The 24,177-nt window shown below is 53.6% G+C and overlaps 1 protein-coding gene across 3 annotated transcripts; it reads left to right on the top strand.

The window, feature by feature from the left end:
* The first annotated feature begins 844 nt into the window (after nt 1-844).
* Nucleotides 845-14,003, top strand: Slc4a3 (solute carrier family 4 member 3). 3 transcript variants are annotated; one of them, XM_047546845.1, is made up of 23 exons: nt 845-1,031; nt 1,184-1,325; nt 1,677-1,839; nt 2,433-2,707; nt 2,820-2,935; nt 3,348-3,547; nt 5,149-5,297; nt 5,455-5,635; nt 6,095-6,230; nt 6,390-6,573; nt 6,948-7,047; nt 7,365-7,549; nt 8,150-8,375; nt 8,570-8,788; nt 9,203-9,351; nt 9,498-9,692; nt 10,150-10,368; nt 10,719-10,808; nt 11,247-11,413; nt 11,984-12,237; nt 12,539-12,708; nt 12,894-13,067; nt 13,722-14,003. In XM_047546845.1, the coding sequence occupies exons 2-23, from the start codon at nt 1,275-1,277 to the stop codon at nt 13,797-13,799; spliced, it is 3,681 nt and encodes a 1,226-aa protein (XP_047402801.1). In that variant the 5' UTR covers nt 845-1,031; nt 1,184-1,274; the 3' UTR covers nt 13,800-14,003. The 3 variants fall into 3 exon arrangements, with proteins under 3 accessions (XP_047402801.1, XP_047402802.1, XP_047402803.1); XM_047546846.1 differs by lacking the exons at nt 845-1,031; nt 1,184-1,325 and having other exon boundaries at nt 1,745-1,985; XM_047546847.1 differs by lacking the exons at nt 845-1,031; nt 1,184-1,325; nt 1,677-1,839; ... (1 more) ...; nt 2,820-2,935; nt 3,348-3,547 and adding an exon at nt 4,278-4,677.
* Nucleotides 14,004-24,177: the final 10,174 nt, after the last annotated feature.

Raw genomic sequence — 24,177 nt, forward strand, 5'->3', positions numbered from 1 at the left:
GGTCAGAAAAGTGCCCAAGGTCTCAGGGCCTGTCTCTTCTTCCTTCGTCTCCACTCCCCTTGCAAATCATATTTGCTTCCCCTGCTGGGCCTGGCCATTCCACCTTCTGCTGCCCATCAGTTCTACCCCCAGTTCTTCCCCCTCATCATGTTTGTCCTGAGGGTCCAGGAACGTGGCTTCAACAGAGGTTTATCAAGGGATTGTTACATGTCTTGCGTTGTGCTAGGTGTCCAGTTTCACAGACCCAGCGTTGGTCAGATTGGGGTCCAGTAGCTCCTTCCAAAGGCCTTTGCCCTTGGAAATGAGATGTGACTTCAGAAGGTGCGGGTGTGGGGCGATGTGGAAACTTAGCCGCAGGATCTTAAGAGTTGGACAGAACTTTGGAACACTCCTGTTTCAGCTTCCTCTGGCTACAGATAGGGAAACCAAGGCCCAGGGAAGGGAGGTAATATGCCAAGGTCAAATGTGGGTGGTGCGGGGTGCCAGAAGCCAGGCCTTTGAGGTGCATAGGCTGTCCTGAGACGTAAGTGGAAGGTGGTGGGTGCTTCGGGGGTCAGTCATCTGTGTTCCCAAGGTTGAGGGACTTGCGTTTGCAGAGGGGATCGCTTTCAGAGTTCTGGAGCAGAGGAGAGACTAAAAGCAAGGTGGCGGAGCGTGTTTGGGGGATTGTGGGAATTTAGGGCCGTGCACCCGCCCCCAGCAATGCGTGGGGCGCCTGGAAAAGGGGCGCGTGGGTAGGTGGGGTCCTGCGGGGGCTAGAGCGCGGGGCTCGGGCCGGTCGGGGCGGGGTGAGTCACCGCCCGCCCGCTCCCATTGTGCGGCCCCGCAGCGGCGGCGGCGGCGGCGGCGGCGGCGGCGGAGCCGAGCGCGAGGAGGTGGAGCCGCGGGCTGCGGGCTCCAGCGCCTGCGTCCGCCCGGCCCGGCTTGCGCGGCGAGAGGCCGGACCGGAGCCCGGTGGCCGCGCCCGGGAACGTGTGGGGAGGGACATGGGGCGCGCCCCGCCCCGCCCCGGCAGGCTCCCGAGCCCTCAGGTACCGCGGGGCCCGCGCGGCCGCGGGGAGGGGCGGGGGCGGCGGGCTGTCCCGGGCGTGGCCCGGCCTGAGGGGCACTCGGGCCGGGCGACGGAGCCAGCCCGGGAGGGGGCCGCCAGCGCGAGCATCCTGACCCCGCCCTCTGCCCCCAGGGCTCCCCACTAGGCCTCCGCAGCGCCCCCTTCTTCTCGTCCGGGATTCGGGTCCCTTACTGAGCGAGCCTCCCAAGCCGCCCGCCCAGCCATGGCCAACGGAGTGATCCCGCCGCCCGGGGGCGCCTCCCCTCTACCCCAGGTGACTGACGCGTGGGGGAGGGGAAGAGGGGCGGGAGGGACCCCGCCGAGGCGTGGTGCGTTTTCCCGCCGACCTGGGACCCTCAGATCCGCTTATCGCCCTGCGCTGGTGATGTGGAGAAAGAGGGGTCTTTGGTGTTTTTCAGATCCATGGCCCACTTTTCTCCCAAGGCCTGGTTGCCTGCAGAGGGTGATTTCTGGGATGATGACCCAGGCAGGGGATCAGGGGGTCGAGGGCTGTTGAAGATGGGGCCAGCTGGTCGCCCCCACCTCCAACTGGGGCATGGAGTTGGGGTGGGAGTGGGGTGTTCACAGGCCAGGGGTCCTTAGGAGATGCTGTCTGGGCCTGCAGGTCCGGGTGCCCTTGGAGGAGCCCCCTCTAGGTCCAGACGTGGAGGAGGATGATGACTTGGGCAAGACCTTGGCTGTGAGCAGGTTTGGGGACCTCATCAGCAAGCCCCCCGCCTGGGACCCCGAGAAGCCCAGCCGCAGCTACAGCGAGCGGGACTTTGAGTGTGGGTAGCTTGGGGACCCCTAGTGTGGCTGCCCTCACCACCATCACCTTCATCGCCACCATCACCGTGCTCACCTTCGGCTTGGTCACCCAGTGCCATCCTGTGCTGGACACTGTGCTGGACTCTGTGCTGGGCCACCATGCCATGTTAAGTCATTCTGCCTCTCTCACCCATCACCTATTCACCTGCCAGGGAAGCGGGCCCCAGACCAGGGAAGATGTAGGAGATGGGCCTGAGGCCGCACTCTGTGACCTTCATCTTCCCCTTTCGCCCTGCTCACCCTCCTCACCCTCCTTACCCTCCTCTTTGCCATGTGGTATCCCCTCTCAGCTCTTCTTATGTGTCCTTGCTGTATCACATCTTCCCCAACCCCAGGCTCTCTTTTGTGACCTTCCCTCTCCATCACTCTTGACCCCACTGTCAGGCCTCACCAACGAGAGGAGCATGGACACAGATGTTGGGGGGAGGCAGGCCCTGGAGGAAGGACTAGGGTGCCCTCCTTTGAGCCTTGAGCTAGAATAAGGTGTGTGCCTCTTGGGCGGGGAGGCTCCCCTACTCTTGCGGGGGCCTCACCCGCTCTCCTGCACCCCCAGTTCACCGGCACACATCACATCACACCCACCACCCGCTCTCAGCGCGCCTGCCTCCACCACACAAGCTTCGGCGACTGCCCCCCACCTCTGCCCGGCACACTAGGAAGAAGGGGAAGAAGGAGAAGACCTCTGCTCCTCCCTCTGAGGGGACCCCTCCCATCCAGGAGGAGGGGGGAGCTGGAGCAGATGAGGAGGAGGAAGAGGAGGAAGAGGAAGGGGAGTCCGAGGTAGAACCTGTGGAGCCCCCACCGTCAGGGTCCCCACCGAAAGCAAAGGTAGGGACCTGCTGCTTGAATGGGGAATGACTAGACAGGGAGGGGTGCACAAAGGATGGAGGAAGGCCGCTGGGGCCAGGCTTGCTGAGAGGTAACATCTGTCTGCCCGCAGTTCTCCATTGGCAGTGATGAGGATGATAGTCCTGGCCTTTCGGGGAAGGCTGCCTGCACCAAGCCTCTGCCCTCAGTGGGCCCACGCCCTGACCAGAGCCCTCAGCCTTCGCTCAGGTACTGGTCTCAGCCTTCATTCAGCAGGATCTAGCCCAGCCCAGAGCAGTTAGGCCCAAGGCTCCTGAGTCACCCACCTCCTTGCTGATCCCGAGGAGTATCCCCAGGTGTGACCCAGAGAGGAGGGGAAGGGGAGGGGAGCATTATATGTCTCCATAGTTTACAAGGGGGAGAGGACAAGAAGGGAGAAGATAGGAAAGAGCAGAGCCAAGAGTTCTCCAGGCCTGAGGTGTCAGAGTGGAGAGGACAGGGTATAGGCAGGAGGAGGAGGGACCAGTCTGATGGGGAGGAAGGCCTCTGTCTGGCCCAGGTGTCTACTCCAGGCCCCAAAGCTGGAGAAGGTACTGGAATCCACTAGCCTGGCTGTCTCCATGGCCCCCAGTCAAGTCCAGGGTGCATGTTGTCTCCTCAGCTCTCCTAGTCCCCGTGCTCGGGTGTCCCGAGTTGCTGCTGAGAAGAGCCGTCCCTGGAGCCCATCGGCCAGTTATGACCTGCGGGAGCGACTGTGCCCAGGCAGTGCCCTGGGTAACCCTGGTGGTCCAGAGCAGCAGGTGCCCACTGACGAGGCAGAGGCCCAGATGCTGGGCTCCGCAGACCTGGATGACATGAAGAGTGAGTGACATCCTATGGCAGTCCCTCCCACTGGCTCCCAGCCTGCCAGGGACCTTGAAGAGGCCTGTGCTTATCCCCACCTGGGGCCGAGTCCCCTCTGCAGTGTCCCTGTCTGCTGGAATGTGACCAATAACAGGGAGCTCACTGCCTCACCAAGCCATCTCTCCTCTGATTGCCAGAGCTGAGATTTCCGTCTGTGACACCTTTGGTTCTGATTCTGTCCTCTGAGTCACCCCTGAAATAAGGCACTCTCTTTCCCTCATGGCATTTGAGGACATCATTATATTCCCTTCTCCCAAGGGTTCTCTTCTCAGAGTAAACTCTTGAACCCTAGCTTCTTACCCCGGAGTAGACCAGCTCTCTGAGCCTGAGTCAGACCCAGGCCCCTGCTCCTCCCTGACCCGGGACCTCTGTCACTCCTGTCCCACCACCCTTGGCCGGGCCTGGCTGTGATCTCTGTACATTCCTTCCATCTTATCAGTGCCCTGGCTTTGGTGCCACCTGTCATCACCCATGGGGCTCTGTGCCCAGGCCAGGGGCATCACTGGCCCCGCCCTCCTTCTCTTCAGAACCACTGGATGTGTTTGGGGGGGCAGGGTAGGGTAGGGCTTTGAGCTCAGTACGTCATGGAAAGTTGCCAGGGCCTGAGGACAGGGACAGGAACAATCCGATGGCAGCAGTAGCAGCAGCAGCGGCAGCGGGATGGGGGGGTAATGGGGAGGGCGTGTTTACAGACCCAGGGTGGGGGCTGGAAGCAGCAGGGAGAAAGCTTGGGGACGTGAGGAGTTGGGGTCAGGAGGCCTTGCTACCTCCAGCTTTGCTTGGACAAAGACCACTACTGCCCAGGCTCCCACCTCTTGGGAGAACCCAGGTTCGGGGAGGGAGCAGGGGCTGAGGCCTTGGCTGCGGGGGAATGACGAGCCCGCTGGAGGAGGTCATGGAGCCCAATGGGGCACTGAGCCCTGGACCCAGGGACACTGAGGGCCAGACTTCTGGGAGGAATCCAGCCTCCAGCCCTCGAGACTTGCTGGCCTCAGAGGACTTAGAGATGTTTGTGCTGGACTTTGAGGACTATGGCCTGTGGGAGCCCATCAGGGGCCAGGAGAGCCCTGTGGCAGGGGCACCAGCTGGTGAGTAACTGGACGGCCAGCCTGTCCCAGCTGCTGACCTGGGAAAGGGCAGGCAGAAGTGTAACCTGCCTGAGTCTGTTGGGATGTGTACTCATGGGGCATGGGTGCTGGGAAGTGTTGGGGGCTTGGTGCCTGGGGACTTGGTGTCAGTCATGCCCCCCTGCCAGGGGGAGAAGTGGCAGGGACCAGAAGGTCCAGCTGGGGTTATGGACCAAGTTAGGGTCTGATTTTTTGTTGTGATTAGGCCAGTGGTTCCCTGTGTGATAAAGGGGGTATCTTCCCCCTTCCTGTCAGTCTCTTTATCCATGAATTGGTCACATCAGATGATGTGACCCTGGCAGTGTGGACTCTTGGTGACTGTTGTGCCCACCAGGTAGACTGGTTGGGCAGAGCAGGGGATTGGAGTCTCCAGGCTGTGAGCTCAGGGCCTGAGCTGGACCTGTGGGACCGCCAAGCACACCTTCTCTGCAGGTCACCGGCTGGAGGACAACCCTGGAGTGCGGCGGCACTTAGTGAAGAAGCCATCCCGGACTCAGGGAGGGAGGGGAAGCCCGAGTGGCCTGGCCCCCATCTTGCGCAGGAAGAAGAAGAAGAAGAAGCTGGACCGGAGGCCTCACGAGGTGCAGGAGCCTGAGGGTGTGGGCCTGGGGCTTCCTCACCTGCTCTGCCCGGAGCCTTCCTTTCTCTTCTTCCCTGCCCTTCCCTGGAGTGATATCTCCCATGCCATCCTGTCCCACCTGGCAGCCCCCAGGCTCTCACCCTTGGCTCCCACCTCAGGTTTTTGTGGAGCTGAACGAGTTGATGCTGGACCGAAGCCAAGAGCCCCACTGGCGGGAGACAGCCCGCTGGATCAAGTTTGAGGAGGATGTGGAGGAGGAGACGGAGCGCTGGGGGAAGCCCCACGTGGCCTCCCTCTCCTTCCGCAGTCTTCTGGAGCTCAGGAGGACCATTGCTCAGGGTAGGGATCCTTAGGCCTGCTCCCCTCAAGACCGCAGAGCTCAGCCTGTGCCAGTCTGCCCAGCTCCCTGGGCCTACTCCCTGGAGGCCAGGGCCCAGGCGAGGAAATCTGGCCACCACTTTGGGGTCATTGAGTCCAATTGCCTTGGCTGATCATAAGCTCTGAGGGGCAGGTCCCTGCTACTGTACCTGTTGCCCAGTGGACGTTCCCAAGTGAGGGGAGGTTGTGTGCTGCAAATTCATGGAAGTCCTCCCTGCCTTGGTGAGGAGGGGCCTGTCTGCTTCTGTGCTTTGCTTTCACACCCCTTTACCAGCCAGCCCATGGCCATAGGGGGCTGTTTCGGCCTGAATGCACTGGGTACTTGTCTTATCCAGTACACATGCCTACCCCTGGGGGCAAGGGAGCATGGGAGGTGGTTTCCTATCTGACAGGATGTGCTCCCTCCAACTCTATTCCTAGGAGCGGCCCTCCTGGACCTGGAGCAGACCACCCTGCCAGGCATTGCACACCTGGTGGTGGAGACCATGATTGTGTCTGATCAGATCCGGCCAGAGGACAGAGCCAGCGTCCTGCGTACTCTGCTGCTAAAACACAGGTGCGGGCAGGTCTGGTATACTGGGAGCTCATTCTCTTTTCATCTTCCTATAGCTCCAACTATTAGAAAGGTCTTACACTGAGGCAGAAAAAATGGAGGCCTCGGTCTTCCACTTCTTACCTCCTTATGACCTCAGACTACCTTGTCCCCTTTCTTCAGCCATCCCAATGATGACAAGGACAGTGGCTTTTTCCCTCGAAACCCATCGAGCTCCAGTGTGAACTCAGTCCTGGGGAATCATCACCCAACCCCCAGCCATGGCCCCGATGGTGCAGTGCCTACAATGACTGATGACCTGGGGGAGCCAGCACCACTCTGGCCACATGATCCTGATGCCAAGGAGGTCAGTGGCCTTGCTCTGACTTGGGCCAGGGGACTGAGAGGACATCCAGTTTGAGTTGAGGTTATCAACAGCTTCATTGAGCAGGTTGGGAAGGACCTTGCTTGGCACTGTGCTAGGCATGCGGGGGATCTGGAGGTGACATGCATGAGGGTTTCCTATGCTGGAGACACGGGGGTAAAAGGCCATCGTGTGGCAGATCCCTGGGATCCAGATCTTGGCCTGATCCCTTCTGGATGTGAAGCCACGATACCAGTGGTCCTGTCTGGGCTGGGAGGGAGAATGCAGGCCCAGATCCAGGGCTAGAGTGAGGGATGGGAGGGCCTGCCACGGCCTCCGGTCTGGGTCCCAGCCCTATTCCAGTTCTGCGTCCTCAGAAGCCCCTCCACATGCCTGGGGGAGATGGTCACCGCGGGAAAAGCCTGAAGCTGCTGGAGAAGATCCCTGAAGATGCTGAGGCCACCGTTGTGCTTGTGGGTGAGCAGGGCAGGGTGCTGGGGCCTTCCCCTGTGGCCTGCTGATCTTGAGCTCTGGCTGGAGGCTGTTATCTCCAGCTCTTTCTTTCCTGCTTCCCATCTTGCTAGTCCATATAGCAATATTGTGAGAAGTAGAAAAAAGAATCTTTATTTAATTCTCATAATTTCTGTCTATTGGTAAATTGTAATAAATATATAAGTGCATAAGTTAATAGGGTCTTTCAGATTGGAGTTTCTTTGCGCAGTGTGCATTCTGCTCCACTGTGCGTAAAAGCCCCAGATCCCTACCCAGCACGCTTTGCCTTCCTCTTCCCCCAGGCTGTGTGCCTTTCTTGGAGCAGCCAGCGGCAGCCTTTGTGCGGCTGAGTGAGGCTGTGCTCTTGGAGTCTGTGCTTGAGGTCCCTGTGCCTGTCCGCTTCCTCTTCGTGATGCTGGGGCCCAGCCACACCAGCACCGACTACCATGAGCTGGGGCGCTCCATTGCCACTCTCATGTCTGACAAGGTGGGCTCTGTTACCCTCGGGCTGGGCCGTAGGCCTATTTCCCTGGGCCCTGCTTGTTCTCTGGGCCTCTCAGTGCCCGTGGAGGCAGGGGTGCTGAGGCTGTGCTCTGGAGTGTGGTTGGCCCATGCTAGAAAGGGGCTGGGGTTTAGGAGGAGGGATGATGTAGGGGAGAGGAAGTCCAGACCTTGAAGTTTCAGATGTAAGAGAGACTTGAATGGGAGGGCTGGTTGTGCTGGGTCTTCGCTGTGTTTCTCCTGGACTTGGATAGGAAGGTCCTCTAGCCAGGGGTCGTGTTCAAAATGTACCACCCCAGTCACAATGGTTCTGGAGGCCCCTGCTCTGCCCTGTGCTACTGCTGTAGTTGCTGCATGTGGAAAAGTCTGGAGGCCCTGAGGAGAACAGAGGGCATTTGGGGAAGTTCAGGGCAGCGCTGCGCGCAGGCCTGCAGGGACGAGTGCCAATATTTTGACAGTTGATATTGCCAGATTGGTTCTGTGGCCGTGGCTGCCCGTCCACCCTGCCCCTAGCTCTGTGATCCAACACCTCCTCCCAGGAGCCCCCCTCCAAAGGCCTCCTTCCCCTTCCCTCCTGTCCCCTCAGCTGTTTCACGAGGCTGCCTACCAGGCAGATGACCGGCAGGACCTCCTGAGCGCCATCAGTGAGTTCCTGGACGGCAGCATTGTGATCCCCCCATCCGAGGTGGAGGGCCGTGACCTACTGCGCTCTGTGGCCGCCTTCCAGCGAGAGCTGCTGAGGAAGCGCCGGGAGCGTGAGCAGACCAAAGTCGAGACGACCACCCGGGGCGGCTACGTGGCCCCTGGGAAAGGTCAGACCCCCATGACACACCCTTGCCAACCCCACGACCTGCAGCCGGGCCCCAGCCCTGTCCTGACTGCCCCAGTCCTTCCTGCCGGCTTTGGCTTCCATCCCTGACCCCGTGTCTCAGGCTGTGCAGGGCTGAGCCCGGGGCCTCCAAGCTGGAGAGAGTGGTCTGTGTTCCAGCAGCCTCTTGTTCCCCAGAGCTGTCTTTGGAGTTGGGGGGCTCAGAGGCAACCCCTGAAGATGACCCCCTGCTGCGGACGGGCTCTGTGTTCGGGGGGCTTGTCCGGGACGTGAAGCGGCGCTACCCCCACTACCCCAGTGACCTGAGGGACGCCCTGCACTCCCAGTGTGTGGCCGCTGTGCTCTTCATCTACTTTGCGGCCCTCAGCCCTGCCATCACTTTTGGGGGCCTGCTAGGTAAGGGGTGGGGGAGTTGGGGCTCCTGTGGTTACTTTGGGGGCTCTGGGTTACCTGCAGGGTTTCTGGGCCACAGTGTCCTAGGGGTCACTTTAGGAAACCAATAGAGGAGCTTGAAAGGTGTGACCACCTGTGGGAGCTGCTAGGTGGGTGAATCCTAGGGATCACTTTTGGGGGACTATAAAGTGAGGTGAGAGGAGAGAAGAGGGACCTCACAAAGGGTGAGGTCCTGTGATCACCTTTGGACTGGTGGGAGGGGCCTGGGAAGAATGAGGGTGGGGAGGGGTCCCTGTATATCACTCTGGGGGCCACTCTGCTTTTGCTGGGCCCCCCAGTTTAGGATAAACTAGAAGAGGAAGGAGGCGGGTATAAAGAGCCAGGCTAGGGTCACCCGACTGCCACTGCTCACCTCAGGAGAGAAGACGGAGGGGCTGATGGGCGTGTCAGAGCTGATTGTGTCCACGGCTGTGCTGGGCGTCCTCTTCTCTCTGCTGGGTGCCCAGCCGCTGCTGGTGGTTGGCTTTTCTGGGCCGTTGCTTGTCTTTGAAGAGGCCTTCTTCAAGGTAAATCTCCGCTGTCCCCTGTCCCTGGGCTGCCTGCCTCACTCTGCTTCGTGCCTCTTTCCCTCCTCTCCCCCTTGGAGTCCACCACCTTCCCATCCCATCCAGGGCAGATGGCCTGTGGGTGACTGCCACATCTCTGCCCCTAGTTCTGCCGTGCCCAGGATCTGGAGTACCTCACTGGCCGGGTGTGGGTTGGCCTCTGGCTGGTGGTCTTCGTCCTCGCCCTGGTGGCCGCTGAAGGCAGCTTCCTGGTCCGCTATATCTCACCTTTCACCCAGGAGATCTTTGCCTTCCTCATCTCGCTCATTTTCATCTATGAGACTTTCCACAAGCTCTACAAGGTGGGGGTCGGGACGGGGTGGGTTGAGATAAGCCTGGCAGGTCTCCAGGGAGTGGGGGAAGGCAGGTTTGGAGTTGCGGGGCAGGGGGGCCAGGGGAGGGGCTCGCTGGGTGTGAGTGTTGGGGGATCGGGGACACCCTGGGTCTGAGCTGAAGGGGAGGGGCTGAGACCCAGAGGATGCATCGTACCCTGAGAAACTGGAGGCTTAGCCATGTGAATCTACCTGCACAGATGTGATGGAGTAGGGGTACTGGTAGCACTAAGAGGCTGTGTGTCCTTGGGTCACCTTTCGTAGGGGTGTGAGTGTGTGTGTGTGAGATGCTGGCAGTTGTGGATTACTGCTGTCTGCTCAGGTGTGTGAGGGGGCACACCCTCTTAAACAGCTGTACTGAAGGTGATGACATCAGGCTCACCTGCCCCAAAATGGGTGATAAGGTTTCCTTGTTGTGCTCACACAGGTGTTCACAGAGCACCCGCTGCTGCCATTCTACCCTCCTGAGGGGACCCTGGAGTCTGGCCTGGAGCCGAATGGCAGTGCCCTGCCCCCCACTGAGGGACCACCTGGCCCCAGGAACCAGCCCAACACGGCTCTGCTGTCCCTCATCCTCATGCTTGGGACCTTCCTCATTGCCTTCTTCCTGCGCAAATTCAGGAACAGCCGCTTCCTTGGTGGCAAGGTGCATGGCACCCCAGTGTGGTGCCCTCCCAAAGGGTCCCTCAGTGCCAGACTGTACTCCAGAGAGAGACTGCGTCCCTCTCCTTTCTCCAGCCAACCTATGGGCTCACTCCAAGTCTGGGCAACCCTGGTACCCCATTAGAAACCACCTTCTCGAGAAGTTTTTCACTGCCCCCCAGAGAAGTTTCATCGAGATGATAATGCCCTCCTGGGTGCAGTTGGCACCCACAGGAGGGGCTCAGAGAGACAGGTTGGGGGACTTCTGGCTTCTGGAAGGGCAGAGGTGGGGTGGTAAGCCCGCGTCTGCAGACTCTCATTCCACCTCTGCTTCCTCCTGACCGGCCCCTGCAGGCTCGCCGCCTCATTGGGGATTTTGGCATCCCCATCTCCATCCTGGTGATGGTCCTGGTAGACTACTCCATTACAGACACCTACACACAGGTGGGTGAGCCCTGTCCCTGCTGCAAATGGTTCCCACCCAGGGCCAGGACCACCCTGGATCAAAAGTAGGGCTGCTCTCCTAGTAGAAGGGTGACTTGCTGCGGCCATGCTGGGAGGGTAGGGCTGGGGTTCCAGGAGCAGCTGTTTGGTTGACCAAGGAAGGAATCCTGAGGAGCCGGTGTGGGCTGGGGGCGGGACGACAAGTCTCCCTGTGGCAGGCCTCCCAACTGCTCTGGAGCTCTAGAAGAAGGTATTTCATTTCCCTTCCCTCTACTGGATCCTTAGAAGGACAGAGATGTTGGAGAATACAAAATGAATTTCCCCATTCCCCGAAGTTCTGGTACTGGGGACACAGAACTTGGCAGGAGCAGCTACTGCATGGGCTTTCTGCATGGGGAGGCTGTATTTCTGAGCCCGGTTTTCTTTCCTGTCCTGCAGAAGCTGACCGTGCCCACAGGGCTCTCAGTGACCTCCCCGCATAAGCGCACGTGGTTCATCCCACCCCTGGGCAGTGCCCGCCCTTTCCCTCCCTGGATGATGGTGGCAGCTGCTGTCCCTGCCCTCCTGGTCCTCATCCTGATATTCATGGAGACACAGATCACAGCGTGAGAGGGCTGGGGTACTGGGGGAGGAGAAAGGGGGAGGACCAAGGCCGGGCATCTTGTTGGTCTGGGGGTAGCAGGAGCTATGGCAGGCCTTGAGGAGGAGAGCGTCAGGAGCTGGTAGGGCTGAGGAGGAGGGGGGTTAGCAGGGAGCAGTGGGACGTGGGGTACGGGCAGGGCATGTGGGTCTGGACATGATTCTCCTGGGTAGTTCGATATGATCCATGTCTGTTGCCACCAGGGTTTGCATGGTGGCACTTGACAGTCCTCAGAATGCTTTGGCAGAACATTCTCTCACCCAGGGATGCTCACATGTATCTAATTTTGGTTAAACCAAAATAATGTGGTGAGATCTGGCATCTGGCTTTTGTGGTGTTTTAAATGTTCACAGTATAAGAATTTGGCTCAAATTTGCTGCAATGTGAGAACTTCAATTTGGGAACTTGAAAGAGGAAGCTGGGGAGAAATGTGTCTGCACATCCCTAGCCCACATTCCTGTCCTTGTGTGTGTGTGCAGGCTGTGTCTGCCCCAGGTCCCCCAGCCAGCCATCCCTGTTCCCCTCCCCGCTGCAGGCTCATCGTCAGTCAGAAGGCGAGGAGGCTGCTCAAGGGCTCTGGCTTTCACCTTGACCTATTGCTGATTGGTTCCCTGGGTGGCCTCTGTGGGCTGTTTGGGTTGCCCTGGCTTACAGCTGCCACCGTCCGCTCTGTCACCCATGTCAATGCACTGACAGTGATGCGCACTGCCATTGCACCTGGTGACAAGCCCCAGATCCAGGAAGTGCGGGAGCAGCGGGTCACCGGGGTGCTCATCGCAAGCCTCGTGGGTGAGACCCTGGCCTTCCCTGCAGACCTGCCTTGGGCCCTGTGGCCTGCAGTTCTCTGTCCCAGGCGACTGGGTTGCCTCTGAATCTGTAAATGTGTCACATCTGGCTGCTTCTCTGACTCCCAACCTACCTTCTCACCTTGTGACCCTTCCCTGAGCCCTTTCTTAGTTCTCCGTCCCATTCCTCTTCTGTTTGTGGCCTAGCTGACCTGTCACAGGGTCCATGTCCCATTGTTCCCAGGCCCATCTGTCTTAATGGAGGCTGCCTGAGGGGTCAGGTAGGCCTGTGTCACCTCTTCCAGGCCTGTCCATCGTCATGGGAGCTGTATTGCGGCGGATCCCACTGGCTGTGCTCTTTGGGATTTTCCTGTACATGGGCGTCACCTCACTGTCTGGTATCCAGCTGTCCCAGCGTCTGTTACTCATCTTCATGCCGGCAAAACACCATCCAGAGCAGCCCTATGTGACTAAGGTTGGGCCAGGAGGCATGGAAGTGGGGAAATGGGGTAATGGGGCCAGAATCTGGAGAGATTCCTGAGCCAGAGATGGATAGGATGAATATGAAGGATCAACTGGGTTTGGAGCCAGGTTCCCAAAGGTGTGGGTGGGAGGTGACTGGGGCTGCTGGGTGGTGAGGACTGATGCCTGTTCCTCCAGGTGAAGACATGGCGGATGCACCTGTTTACCTGCATCCAGTTGGGCTGTATTGCCCTGCTCTGGGTGGTCAAGTCCACAGCGGCCTCTCTTGCCTTTCCCTTCCTGCTGCTGCTCACGGTGCCTCTGAGGCGTTGCCTTCTGCCCCGGCTCTTCCAGGACAGGGAGCTGCAGGCGGTAAGGGATGGTGGTTTGGGGTAGCAGGCTTAGTGTGAATGGGCACTGGAATCAGATACTTGGGTTCCAGTATCTACTGAGCCACCTGCCAGTTTGTATGACCTTAGCCAAGTTAGCCTTCTGAAATCTCATTTTCATCTGTCTAATGGAGCTGATAACAGATTCTACCTTACATGACTATTGGGAGGATTAATACTAATCCACATAAAGCGCTTGCGTGGTTTGGTGCAAGAGTAAACATGGGGCTGCTGTGGGCAGCAGTGCATGTTGTGCCCTGAACAAAGGCATGCAGCTGAGGGACAGACAGGTGGGGGTGGCATGGTGCTGAAGTCCATCATGAGCCCTGTTTTGTTGACTGGAGAGAGAGACATCTCTTTGCAATTCATCCATACTTACATGCGGCATGTAAAGGTGCCGCAGAAAGTAGAAGTGACCTAGGAGGGAATTTCAAACGTTGCACTTGCCGTCATGATTATTATTATTGCTAGGATGTGCCAAATAATCTGGGGAGTGACCCAAAGATTTTGGTCACGGGAAATGCTTCAATCTGGGGTCATGGTCCCTGCAGAGAGTGAGGCCTGGGGATGGTCTGGGAGTAGGGAAGGAAGGTATGGGGAGCTGTTTCCCTGCCCAACCTCATGCTCCTTTCTGCAGCTGGACTCAGAAGATGCCGAACCAAACTTTGATGAGGATGGCCAGGATGAGTACAACGAGCTGCACATGCCTGTGTGACCCTCTCGGATGGTGCCCCTCACAGACCCTACATTAGTGATCAACACTGGGGCCCCAGGCCAAGCCCAGCGCTAGGGCCAGGGATGTGCCTGGAGCTTTGACTGATGCCAGGCTAGAGTGGCCGTCTGACTTCAGCCCAGGACCTTGCACAGAACAGACGGGCACAGGCTTTGAGCTCATTATAACCACACTCCTTGTCTTGTGTCTGCCTCACTTTCTTGGTGCCATCTCTGGTTTCTCAGGTCACATTATCCATCTGGAATTGGAAGAATTGGAAGAATTTTATTATTTGGGTCATCAAAACCTGGGAGAGGTTTAAGGCAAGGACAGAGTCCTTGAGGTGAAAGGGGAGAATCAAGGCCACAGAAGGTCAGGGCTGGACCTTATCATCCCTGCCTCAGGCCCCTCAAGAACAGCTGAGGAGCAGGAGGCTCAAGGTCTGCTCAAGGTCACGTGCCCTGCATAGAAAGGGGGAGGGGGGGAAGGAAGAGGGAGGTGATTGCTTCACTTTCGCCCCTAGGAAAATTAGAGCGCCTCCAATGGCTGTGGGGCTACAAAGAAGAATGGGAATGTTTGTCTTCTTTTCCTGCTCCCTGGCATTCTTGGGGGGCAGGGACAGCTGCCCAATCCCCTAGATGCCAGAGTGGTGCTGAATTGGGGATGCCTTGGACCATTTTAGTTTCCAGGCTTAAAAGAGAGACAGTTCTGGGATTCCTGAAGCCACTCCTTGTGCAACAGCCTCTGTTTTGCCAGAAATAACCTGAGAGGCCTTGAGGAGGGTGGAAACAGGAGCCTGTTGCGTCACAGTTGCTAGGCAACCAGCAGCCCGATGGAGCCGGTCGTTCCACGTTGCCCTCTGGTGGTCTGTCTCGCGGACTGCAGGCTCTGTCCGGCTGAGCGGAGTAGCGCTGCCACCTGGTGGATTCGCTGCGATTCAATCCCATTCAAGTGTTCTGTTCCTCCGGGGGAGGCGTGCAGGGTCGGGAGGTTCCCAGGAAGACCGCAGCTCTGAGCATCCAGGACCGGGAACCCTCAGCCTCACGTTAGCTGTTCCCTCTGGAGCCGGCCCTGCTTCCTCTGTACCTTTGCCCCATTTTCCTCCCAGGGCCTCCTGAATAGCTAGTGCCCTGAAGCTGGTCAGGGGAAGCAGGGCAGGGGAAGCCTCTCTGAGGCTGTTTGTTGTGTTTCTAAGCACTCGCTGAGCCTTCCAGCTGTCCCGGATTATGATCTGGGTTTCAGCCTTTCATTCCGGCCCCACTCCCTTGGTGTCTGGCGCCTCGGTGCCTCTAACTACTTCTGGCCACTGCCAGACTTCCCTGGTCCTTCTGAGGACAAGATCCCTTTTCCCTTAGATTGGCCAAGGATAGATGGAATTTCAAAAGAACTTTGCCAAGGAACTAAGCAAAGGTCAAATGAAAAACCTATAACAGATGTGTGCAGAGCCAATAATAGACATGAGATGATAGGACCCTTGAGATGACAAGGCCCAGAGGTGGCATGTGGGAACCCCACTCCCTGCCCCCAGCCCGGATCTCCCTTCTGAGCCCTGATGCTGGTGGGCTCTCCCGTCTGCTCTGCTCAGTAGGTTCCTCAAAGGAACCTACCTCCTTTAGTTGCATCCCTGAGAGGAAATGGTAGCCTGAGCCAGGAAGGCTCTACTCTTCATTGGGCACAGATTGTGTCAGTCGTCTCTGCTTGGCCAATAGCTAAGAGGTGTGGTGTTCTGCAAGGCGGAATACAAGGGGAGGGGCTTTTCAAACAGGGGATTTAGTCTTGGTACTGGCTGGTGGGTCAGGGTAGCGACTGATAAAACTAAACCCTGAGGTCTTAGAACAAAAATCTTTAGTGAAAGGTTGAGCCAGATGTAACCTCATATCACCCAATATGGAAAAAATGAGTACAGTCTAAGAACCTGAAGTTAAAGACCCCACCCCCACTCCCCACCCTTTTGCTACCATCCCTGGCAGGGTCCCAGAGGCCAAATCAGCAAATAAGTAGAGCTAGGCCTAGTCCACGGCGGGACTTCCTCCCTACCCACAGCGAATGCCTAAGGAAGGTTTGGGAAAAACAAGGGGACTGTGGCAACTAGTTTACCGGGACTGGTACCTGGAGGGACAGGAGCAGAAAGTGGCAGTGGGGGCCAGGTTGGGTGTGTAAGAGAAGAGGGGTGACAAGACATACTGCAAACTCAGAGAAAGGCAGCTGGGCCTGGCCTGAGACTCTCTGTGATGATCACAGAGAATATGATTTGGGGACATTGGGAGTTTGTCCTGAAGCCTTGGAGTCCCTGTATTTCTTCTGATTTTCTCATTATAGGCCCTCTAGCTTTACCTTTTTTGGGCCTGGACCCCTCAACTGAAGCCTTTTTCAAGGCGTGGGGAGAGCCTACAGGAGCCTCATACCATGTCTCTGGGGGATGTGACAAAGGTGACTAAACGGGTTACGAGCCACGGTAATTTCGAACGACCCTTCTACCAGCTGCTTTGTTCTAGAAGTGACATGGGGGAGTGAGCATATGCAGAGTGGCAGAGGACCCTCCAATAAGGCTATGCAATAAGGCCCCTGCGACTTCCCCAGTTATGGCTACATCTTGGGCAGCTGCCCAAAACTTTCATTACCCTTGGACAAGTTCAAACCCACTTTAGGTCCAGAGGAGTGCTAGCTCATTCTTTTACCTTGAGCAAAGAGGGTGACTGTCATTTTCTTGTTCCATGCTGAGGATTCAGCTCACTCAAGATATCTGATGCCCTCGTGACAGCTTTTGGCGGTCAGCACCCACAGACCATCTGCTTGGATTGCCCTGGGCCCCTCCTTTAGGGCACAGAAGCTGGCAGTAATGTGTCCCATTTGGCAGGTGGTGTGACATCTCTTCTTGTATCATGTCAGGTGATTCAAATAATGATCATGCCTGTTGACACTTGGAGCTCCCCAAGGGAATTCTAACTAAGCAGCGAAGGAAAGATGAAACAAAACTCAAGGGCACTTGGCCAAAGGCTGGCGGCACAGCTGGCGATGGAGCTATTGCTGAAAACAACAGTAAAACAGGTTCTGGAAGCACTGAACAGTGGGTTGAATCCATTGCAGCAAATTAGGAAGTGCAAAGTGAGGAATTTGGTTTTCAGATAAATAAGTTACGTGATCCTTTGAGAGATTTTGGTGGATTGTATGACTCACCATTTATGCAGACTCCATTGTTGGTAGGATTTGTGTTTTGTAAGGAAGATTTAATGTTTGAGACTGCTTCTGGGACGTTTTTAAATTGAACAGTGCTTTATCGAGCACTAACTGAGCAGACAGCCACTGAGATGTTCTGTGGGTGATAGGTTTAGGTGATGTGGAAGAGTGGCACAGAGCTCCTTAATGTCCAGTGTGCCCTGGATAGGCCTTGGGACCATGGGAGATGAGGACAGGAGGTGGGCACAGCTGGCACTGGGGCATGGCCAGGTGCAGTAGAGCTCAGAGCTAGTGGAAAGTCGGAGCAAAGGGAAGGAGACGGTAAAGCCAGGCGTCCTCATGAAGGTCCCTTGGCATTCCCTATCAAGCCACCACTCCAACTGGAATCCCATTGCTTGTACTTATCTGCCTCCCTCTAGGAAGTAAGATAGGTAGAGAGACGCAGTCTGAGCTGTTTTTGTACCCGTGGTGCCACCCATAGTGCCTGACCACAGTGCATGGAGGGCATGGGGTGAGCAGGTGTTAGGGCTGGGAGGACCAAGAGGCCACAGCCTCTGCCCCATCTGGGATCCAGTGAAGGCCAATGGTGACGCCAGTAGAGCATCTAAAGAATTCTGAAAATGTTTTGGTTTTCAGGTTTGTTCATTTCAACGACAGCCGTCATGTTCTCTGTGCCTGTGAGTGCTAATGCTCTCAAAATCCAAAGAGCCAGATGGAGGGAGAGGTGTTGGTGATTCTACGTCCTGCATGTCAGGTTGATGAGTTGACAGTGGCGGGGCGGGGGGGAGTGCCACCACCCTAGGAACTGCAGGGATAAGATGTAGCTGGTGGGAGCCAGCCAGGCCTGAGGGCTGTCCCTGGGGCTTGAGCCAACAGGAAGGCCCCCTGGTCTGCCTAAGCTTCCTACTCCAGTGCTGGCTCTTCACAGTCCTAAAAGCAGAACGTCTTCTCCATTATGGTTCTCAGAGGGCCAGTCATCTACAGGGTGTTTGTAGGAGCTTTCCCAAGACTGGGGTCCTTAGATGTGGCCCACAGGCTTTATTTTCTCCCTTTCAGCCTCTGTTCTCAGGGGTCCAGCCTTACCTCTTCCTCTCTGGCAAAGTTCCTTATCATGTCCTAGGGTCCCTCTGCATCTCAGGTGCCTGAGAACTTGATAAAATTGCCAACCCTGGACTCCATCCTGGGGGCCTGATCTAGTGGAGCCTTGCTAGACCCTGTTTCCTGATGATCTCTGACACCCAGTCTTGATGAGCCTGTCCTGGGGATCTTTGGAGCATACTTTAAGGACCACACAGGGGCTTTCTGCTTTCCAACCTGTTCTCACGTGGTTCTGGTTTTATTGTTGATTTAGCAGGGATTCAAGTCCAACATCGCTTTGTGTATCCTCCCTAACGTGAAATCCTTCTGTGCTTGGTCAGGAGAATTTCCAACGGGAGTGAGCTGTGAGGGGCACGCGCCAGTGCTTTCTTTCCCCAGGCTTCACGTCACATCCCTGTAGTTAGAGGCCTCACCCTACAGTGGCACAGGTGGGACAGTGTGCAGAGGCCCCTTGTCCTGGGTGAGTGCCCTCACACTCCAGGTGTCCGAGGGAGGCCCCACAGCTTTTCAAGGGTTGGGTAAGGAGAAGCAAGTGAGTGGGAATTCAGGAAGGACGTACTCTCAGAAAATGGTGTCTCCTCCAGGGACAACCAAAGTAGATTGTAAGGCCTGGAGTAGCTGGCCAGGACATCAGGTATTTAGTACAGGTAGAATGTTCCAATAAGCATGGCCCACACCAGCAGACAAATTTTTAAAATAACCAAGTATGTCAATAAATACAGAGCAAATCCCTAAAACAAGTGGAAAAAGCCCAGAACTAGGGGACATATTTCTGAGATCAGGGAAGTCCCCCTGCAGTGCTTCCCCAAGTGGAGAAGGATAACAGTGTTGGTGTGTGAGATGGTTTTGGATAGTGTTTGGCTAGTTTAACTGTTCACAGTTACACATTTTCATGTGTAGTATTAAAAATCCCAATGGCTTGGGAGGCTGAGGCAGGATAGAGAGTTAAAAGCCAGCCTCAGCAAAGGTGAGATGCTAAGCAACTCAGTGAGACCCTGTCTCTAAATAAATACACAATAGGGCTGGGGAGGTGACTCAGTGGTTGAGTGCCCCTGAGTTCAATCCCTGGTACCCACCTCCCCTCAAAAAAATAAATGCATTAGCCCAGTGATTTTGCAGATAGCATAGTGTAGGACAAGGCTGAAGAAAATATGTAAGTTGTAATTAAGTGAGTTGACTTAGAGAAAAAATACAGATTTTCTAAGTGTACATTTAGTAGGTGTGTACAGCACATAGCATGATAATGGGAGAGGGCTAGAGTTTCAGAAATCATTGCTTTAAGCTAGATAGCCTTAACTCTGGCTATCACTAGAATCAATAAGAGTGTTATAAAAATATGAATATCTGGATGTTACCCTACAGGTTTGCACACTGGTATTTTTAAAAAATGTGCCCCTCCCCCACCACAAGTTCCAGCGATCTAATTTGAAGTCAGGGTTGAGAACCACTATCCTAAACCAATATGTTCTTTTCCATGGATGATTTCCACCCCCATTCCCATTTATAGTTGAAAATTATTTTTTATTATTGCTGCTTTTTAGTATGGAAATACAAATACACAGTTTGCATATTTATTTTAGAAAAGCTCGAGGGCAGGAACCGTGCCTATTTTCTATTCTGTTTACCAAGCAACAGAAAGAGCCGAACATTGCAAATTCCAGTGTTGGGTTGGTTGGGCTGTGATCTGGGAGCACCCGCCTCTGGTGCTGGTTTTGCTGTTATTAAAGGTATATTGTGTGGTTGGGCGGCCAGAACATAGGGACTGGGAGGAGGGAGCCCTGAGGTCCCGCCTTGGCTCAGGTAATAGCTGGCCACTTCTGTTATGTCACCTCATTCTCCTAGGGGATGAAGAATTTGGTGCCAGGGCCTCCTGCATGGACCTTTTTCTTGCAACAGAACTTGACCCCTGTGGAGCTTACCCAGGAGAGGTAGGAAGCAGGGGCTGTAGTGACACGGGAACCCCCAGATAACCTCCCTATTAAGTGATGCAGCTAGAGACTTTCTTTAGTCTATCAGGTGGAACAGAGCACAGATCCTGGGGTAGAGGCACTTTTGCATTTCCAAGGAAGTCAGGAATTCAAGGACCTTAGAGGATGATGTAGGGTTATGGGGTGGAGCTGAGTCATGACCTTGGAGAATGACTTCCATATCTCCAACAAAGCTCTGAGAGATAAGTGGAATTCAATTTAGATAAAGTTTTAGTATCCATAAGAGTTGTATGATCCTATGAGATAGGAAACATGTAAAGAATTCTTTGGAGGTAAATGAACAAATATATAGTTTTATATCTTAAGGGTCCTATCAATGTAAATCAGGTGCAGAACCTGGATGGGGGTTGTGGACCCCACTTTGGTTTGAATATTAGTTGTCACTAATTTGAGGAAGTGGGCTATTCAGTCACTCCTACCTTTAAGTTATAAAGTTAGAGACTGGAAACAGCCCTCAGTAGGTCTCACAGAGTCTCCATCTAGGAACTAGTCAATATCTCTCCCAGAGCCTCTGCTGATCAGGAACCTTAATTGGCTGGGAAGGAAGTCATCTCCCCTGTGGGTAAGCATTTAGTAACCTCAGGAATATTTAAAATTATGCATATGAAAGTTTAAAGGAATCAAAACTTTAGTTTTAATATCTCTGAGTTAAAGAATTTGTGCATATGTTGTTTATGTATGTACAAATTTAAAGAGAATTTGGCCATTAGAATAATGCATCACCTTGGATATTCTACTTTAATGTTCATACTTGAATAATTGATTGATATTTGTGATTTTGAAATTGAAATCTTCAAGGTTACATCTAGTTTGGACATTTAAGAGAATTCAAGTTTCACTGTTTTTGTATGCTGAATTTATTAAATCTGTGAGAATCACTTTTGTGCTTGGGGAGGTTTGTCAGTCAGATGAAGCACTTAAAAAGGAATTGAATATATTAAATTTGTAAATGCCATTTAAAATGTTAAAGAGGTTTAATTAACTAAGTGTATAAATGGGACTAAGCATTAATCAAAAGTCTTCTCAAAGTGATTGTTAATATTTGCTAGGCTTATAAATAGGATAATAAGATTCCTAAGCTGCTTTTATAAGCTCAAGGAAGAAATACACCTTTCTGAATCTATAAGTTTAATAAATTAAATATTACTTTTCAAAACCCAAGTAGGTTGAATTTTGAAACAAAAGCCACCCTTAAGGATGTAAAAAACTTTCCTTTTATTAGTGAGTCTTCATCAGTTCAGGAGGTGAGTGGAGAGGGAGCAGAGAAAGGAAAATAAGATTTCTGGTTTATGGAAGTCTTGTTCCCAAGGACAGCCTTCTTAGTATATCCCACCTGGTGCCAAACTGCTCATCTCACTGGAAAAATCTTTACTTATGTGAGTGCTCATTGTGTGGGGGTCAGAATCACTGAGCGGGTATTTGCAATTAAGAAAGCAGATTGTGCCAGTTGTATTTGTATGGTGGACATATCCTGTAGTGCAGATGATGTGTGCATCTCTTCCCAATTCCTCAGTCAGTGACATTACACTGATAGCCAGAAACTGGCCTTAATGGGAATATTTACATCAGAGAAATGAGGAGATACTGCAAATTAGCCCCTCCTTCATAATAGGTTATGCTTACAAGGTAGAAAATTTCCCATAAAAAGAAGTAGATGTAGGTACTAGATGACCCTCCCTTCCCTAAGTAACAGATGTCCATCAAAAAATGGAAAATGTCTCTGATCTGTTATAAGAGGAAAAGGAATCTGGACTCCTCCTAAGGGCATTTTCTTTCTACCTTTATTTCTACAAAGCAGTTACAGGCTTTGATTGGGGTGGATGCTGGGGAATGGAATCCTGGCTGTTTATAATCTCAGTTTTTGAATATTCAGCAGAGAAATGGAAGGATGGAGAAATGACAGAAAATTGGAACTTTATGAATGCTCAGATCTGGTTATACTTTCCCCTCGGCAATGTCCTTCCTAGTGTCTTGCTATCAGTACCGATCCTTTGGTTAACACTGGATCTGGAGTCCATAGAACCAGCTACTGGCTTTGTTCTTCCATAATTTTCCCTTTCCACGCTTCTCCACTTAGTCATCGATGGATGGGAGGTGGGCCTGTGGATGGGCTCTGATCTTATTCCATACTGCAGCTATGATGATTGGTTCGAAGTGTGGTGCGCACAGACAAGGGGATCTATAAAGGTGGGTAGGAGCCCTCTTCATACCTGAGGGCTGCCCATTTGGCACTATCAGCATCTGCAGTCGCTGATGCATGGAGAGGGTCTCTCTGCAGCCACTGGGGCCTACACAGAGCTAGGCAAAGATGAGATTTACACAGAGTACTTTTTGGGCCGAGTCCCTGGGAACCCCTGAGTTCCTGGTCCTTCCTAACGAAATTCTAGTTCATCCTTCCTTGTTTGTCCTTCTTAACCAAATTGTATTTTTGGCCTAAGCAAGTTCTAGTTGAGTTGTTTGGCACATGCGGCTGAAAAATTCCAGATAAACACACATGTCTTGTAGAGACCCCCCGCCCCCAGTTTCTACAGCTTCTCTCCCGTCTTCCGACTTCCCTCTATTTAGAAATTATATATGTGGTCTAAAACTGTCTGTCACAACCTGAAACTGTGGGACAGCACCTTTCCCCCCTTGAGATCTGGTGAACTTAAAGATAAGCTTTCGGGGGTCCCCCGAGAAGCTGAATTTCTCCTCTGAGTGTCTTGGGCTGCTGCGCCCAGTCACCAAGTTGAATAAGAGGCAGGGTAATGGCACAATTCTGCTGTTTTATAGCCTGAAAGACACATTTAGACGGAAATACCTTTTTTTCCCCTCGATGTAGAAGAAACCTCCAAAAATCAAGCCAAATGTTTTTGAGAAACATTTTGAAGGGGGAGATAAACTGATTGGGTGCTAAGATACCTCTGTCTTCGGCTCCGTATTCCTTAATTTATTTTGGCATTAGAATGTCTATAGTGCCACCATCAAGCCACATGTTAATTTTTTTTTTTGTTTAGGCAAGGGTGTAAACTGCATATGGTTTATTTCAATTAGCTTAATTGTTTTTGGTATTTAATAGCTAATTGTTCTAATTAGCTTCCAAGGCACAACAATGCCTACTATGGTAATGACTGCATCTTATCCATATGGTTACAGAAGACAGATGAGTCAATTTCCCACCCTCAGGCTGTGTGAGTCCCAAGAGGACAGGGCAGATGCGAGAGGAGGAAGATGGAAGTCCTCGAGAGAGCTGACCTGGCCTTGAATGCAAAAATCTGAATATTAAGAATAAAGGAGGAGGTGATGGACAGGGAAATAAAACAGGAGAATGAAGGATTTATGGAGGACTTGAGTCATCTATTTTCTTAATGTAGATACCATGGAGTGATGCTGGGTGAATAATAATAAGAATAACAACAAATTTCACAGTGCCAGCAGTCTATATTGGCTCTGATCTGAAGTGGCAATGTTTGAAGACCAAATTGTAGGATATTGAGAGTGAGAAATGCCCCGCGGTGCAATCTGTCTTAGCAATAGCTGGTACCAGTCAAAGCCTGGGTGACATTTCTCTGGCAAATCTGGCTCAGAAGTAGTTCATAGCTAGTGCCTGGCATATATTAGGAGCTTAATATATGTTTTAATCAGCACCTGTCAGGAAATCCTGTGGGTTCAACCTTCAAAATATATCTGGAGCCTGACACTTAGCAACTCCTTAACTAGTATTATCCTGGCTTGATCCACCATCATCTCCCTGCATCTACCCTTAGCCCTTACAGTTTATTCTTAACATGGCAACTGACTTAGGCCATTCCCTGGTGCTATAACAAAATTCCCCAGACTGAATAATTTATAAAGAATAAAGTTTATTTGGTTCATGGTTCTGGAGACTGGAAGTTCAAGCATCTGCTCCACATCTGGTGAGGGTCTTGTTTTGCATGATAACGTGGTGGAGGGCATTGCATGGTGAGACAGAACCAGCATGCTAGCTGGGTCTCTTCTTCTTCTTATAAAGCCACTAATACTATCAAGGGAGCCCCACCCTCATAGCCTTATCTAATCCTAATTATCTCCCAAAGACCCCACCTGCAAATGCCATCATGTGAATTTGGGGGTTTAGTTTTCAACACAGGAACTTTTGG

Source organism: Sciurus carolinensis, chromosome 3 (assembly GCF_902686445.1).
Source record: "Sciurus carolinensis chromosome 3, mSciCar1.2, whole genome shotgun sequence".
Lineage (NCBI taxonomy): Eukaryota > Metazoa > Chordata > Mammalia > Rodentia > Sciuridae > Sciurus > Sciurus carolinensis.

Excerpts from the sequence above, each read along its gene's own strand:
- Slc4a3 (XM_047546845.1), top strand. The coding sequence starts at position 1,275 with ATGGCCAACGGAGTGATCCCGCCGCCCGGGGGCGCCTCCCCTCTACCC. Across the intron at positions 6,231-6,389 it reads ACTCTGCTGCTAAAACACAG|CCATCCCAATGATGACAAGG; the intron begins GTGCGGGCAGGT and ends CCCTTTCTTCAG. Across the intron at positions 6,574-6,947 it reads ATGATCCTGATGCCAAGGAG|AAGCCCCTCCACATGCCTGG; the intron begins GTCAGTGGCCTT and ends CTGCGTCCTCAG.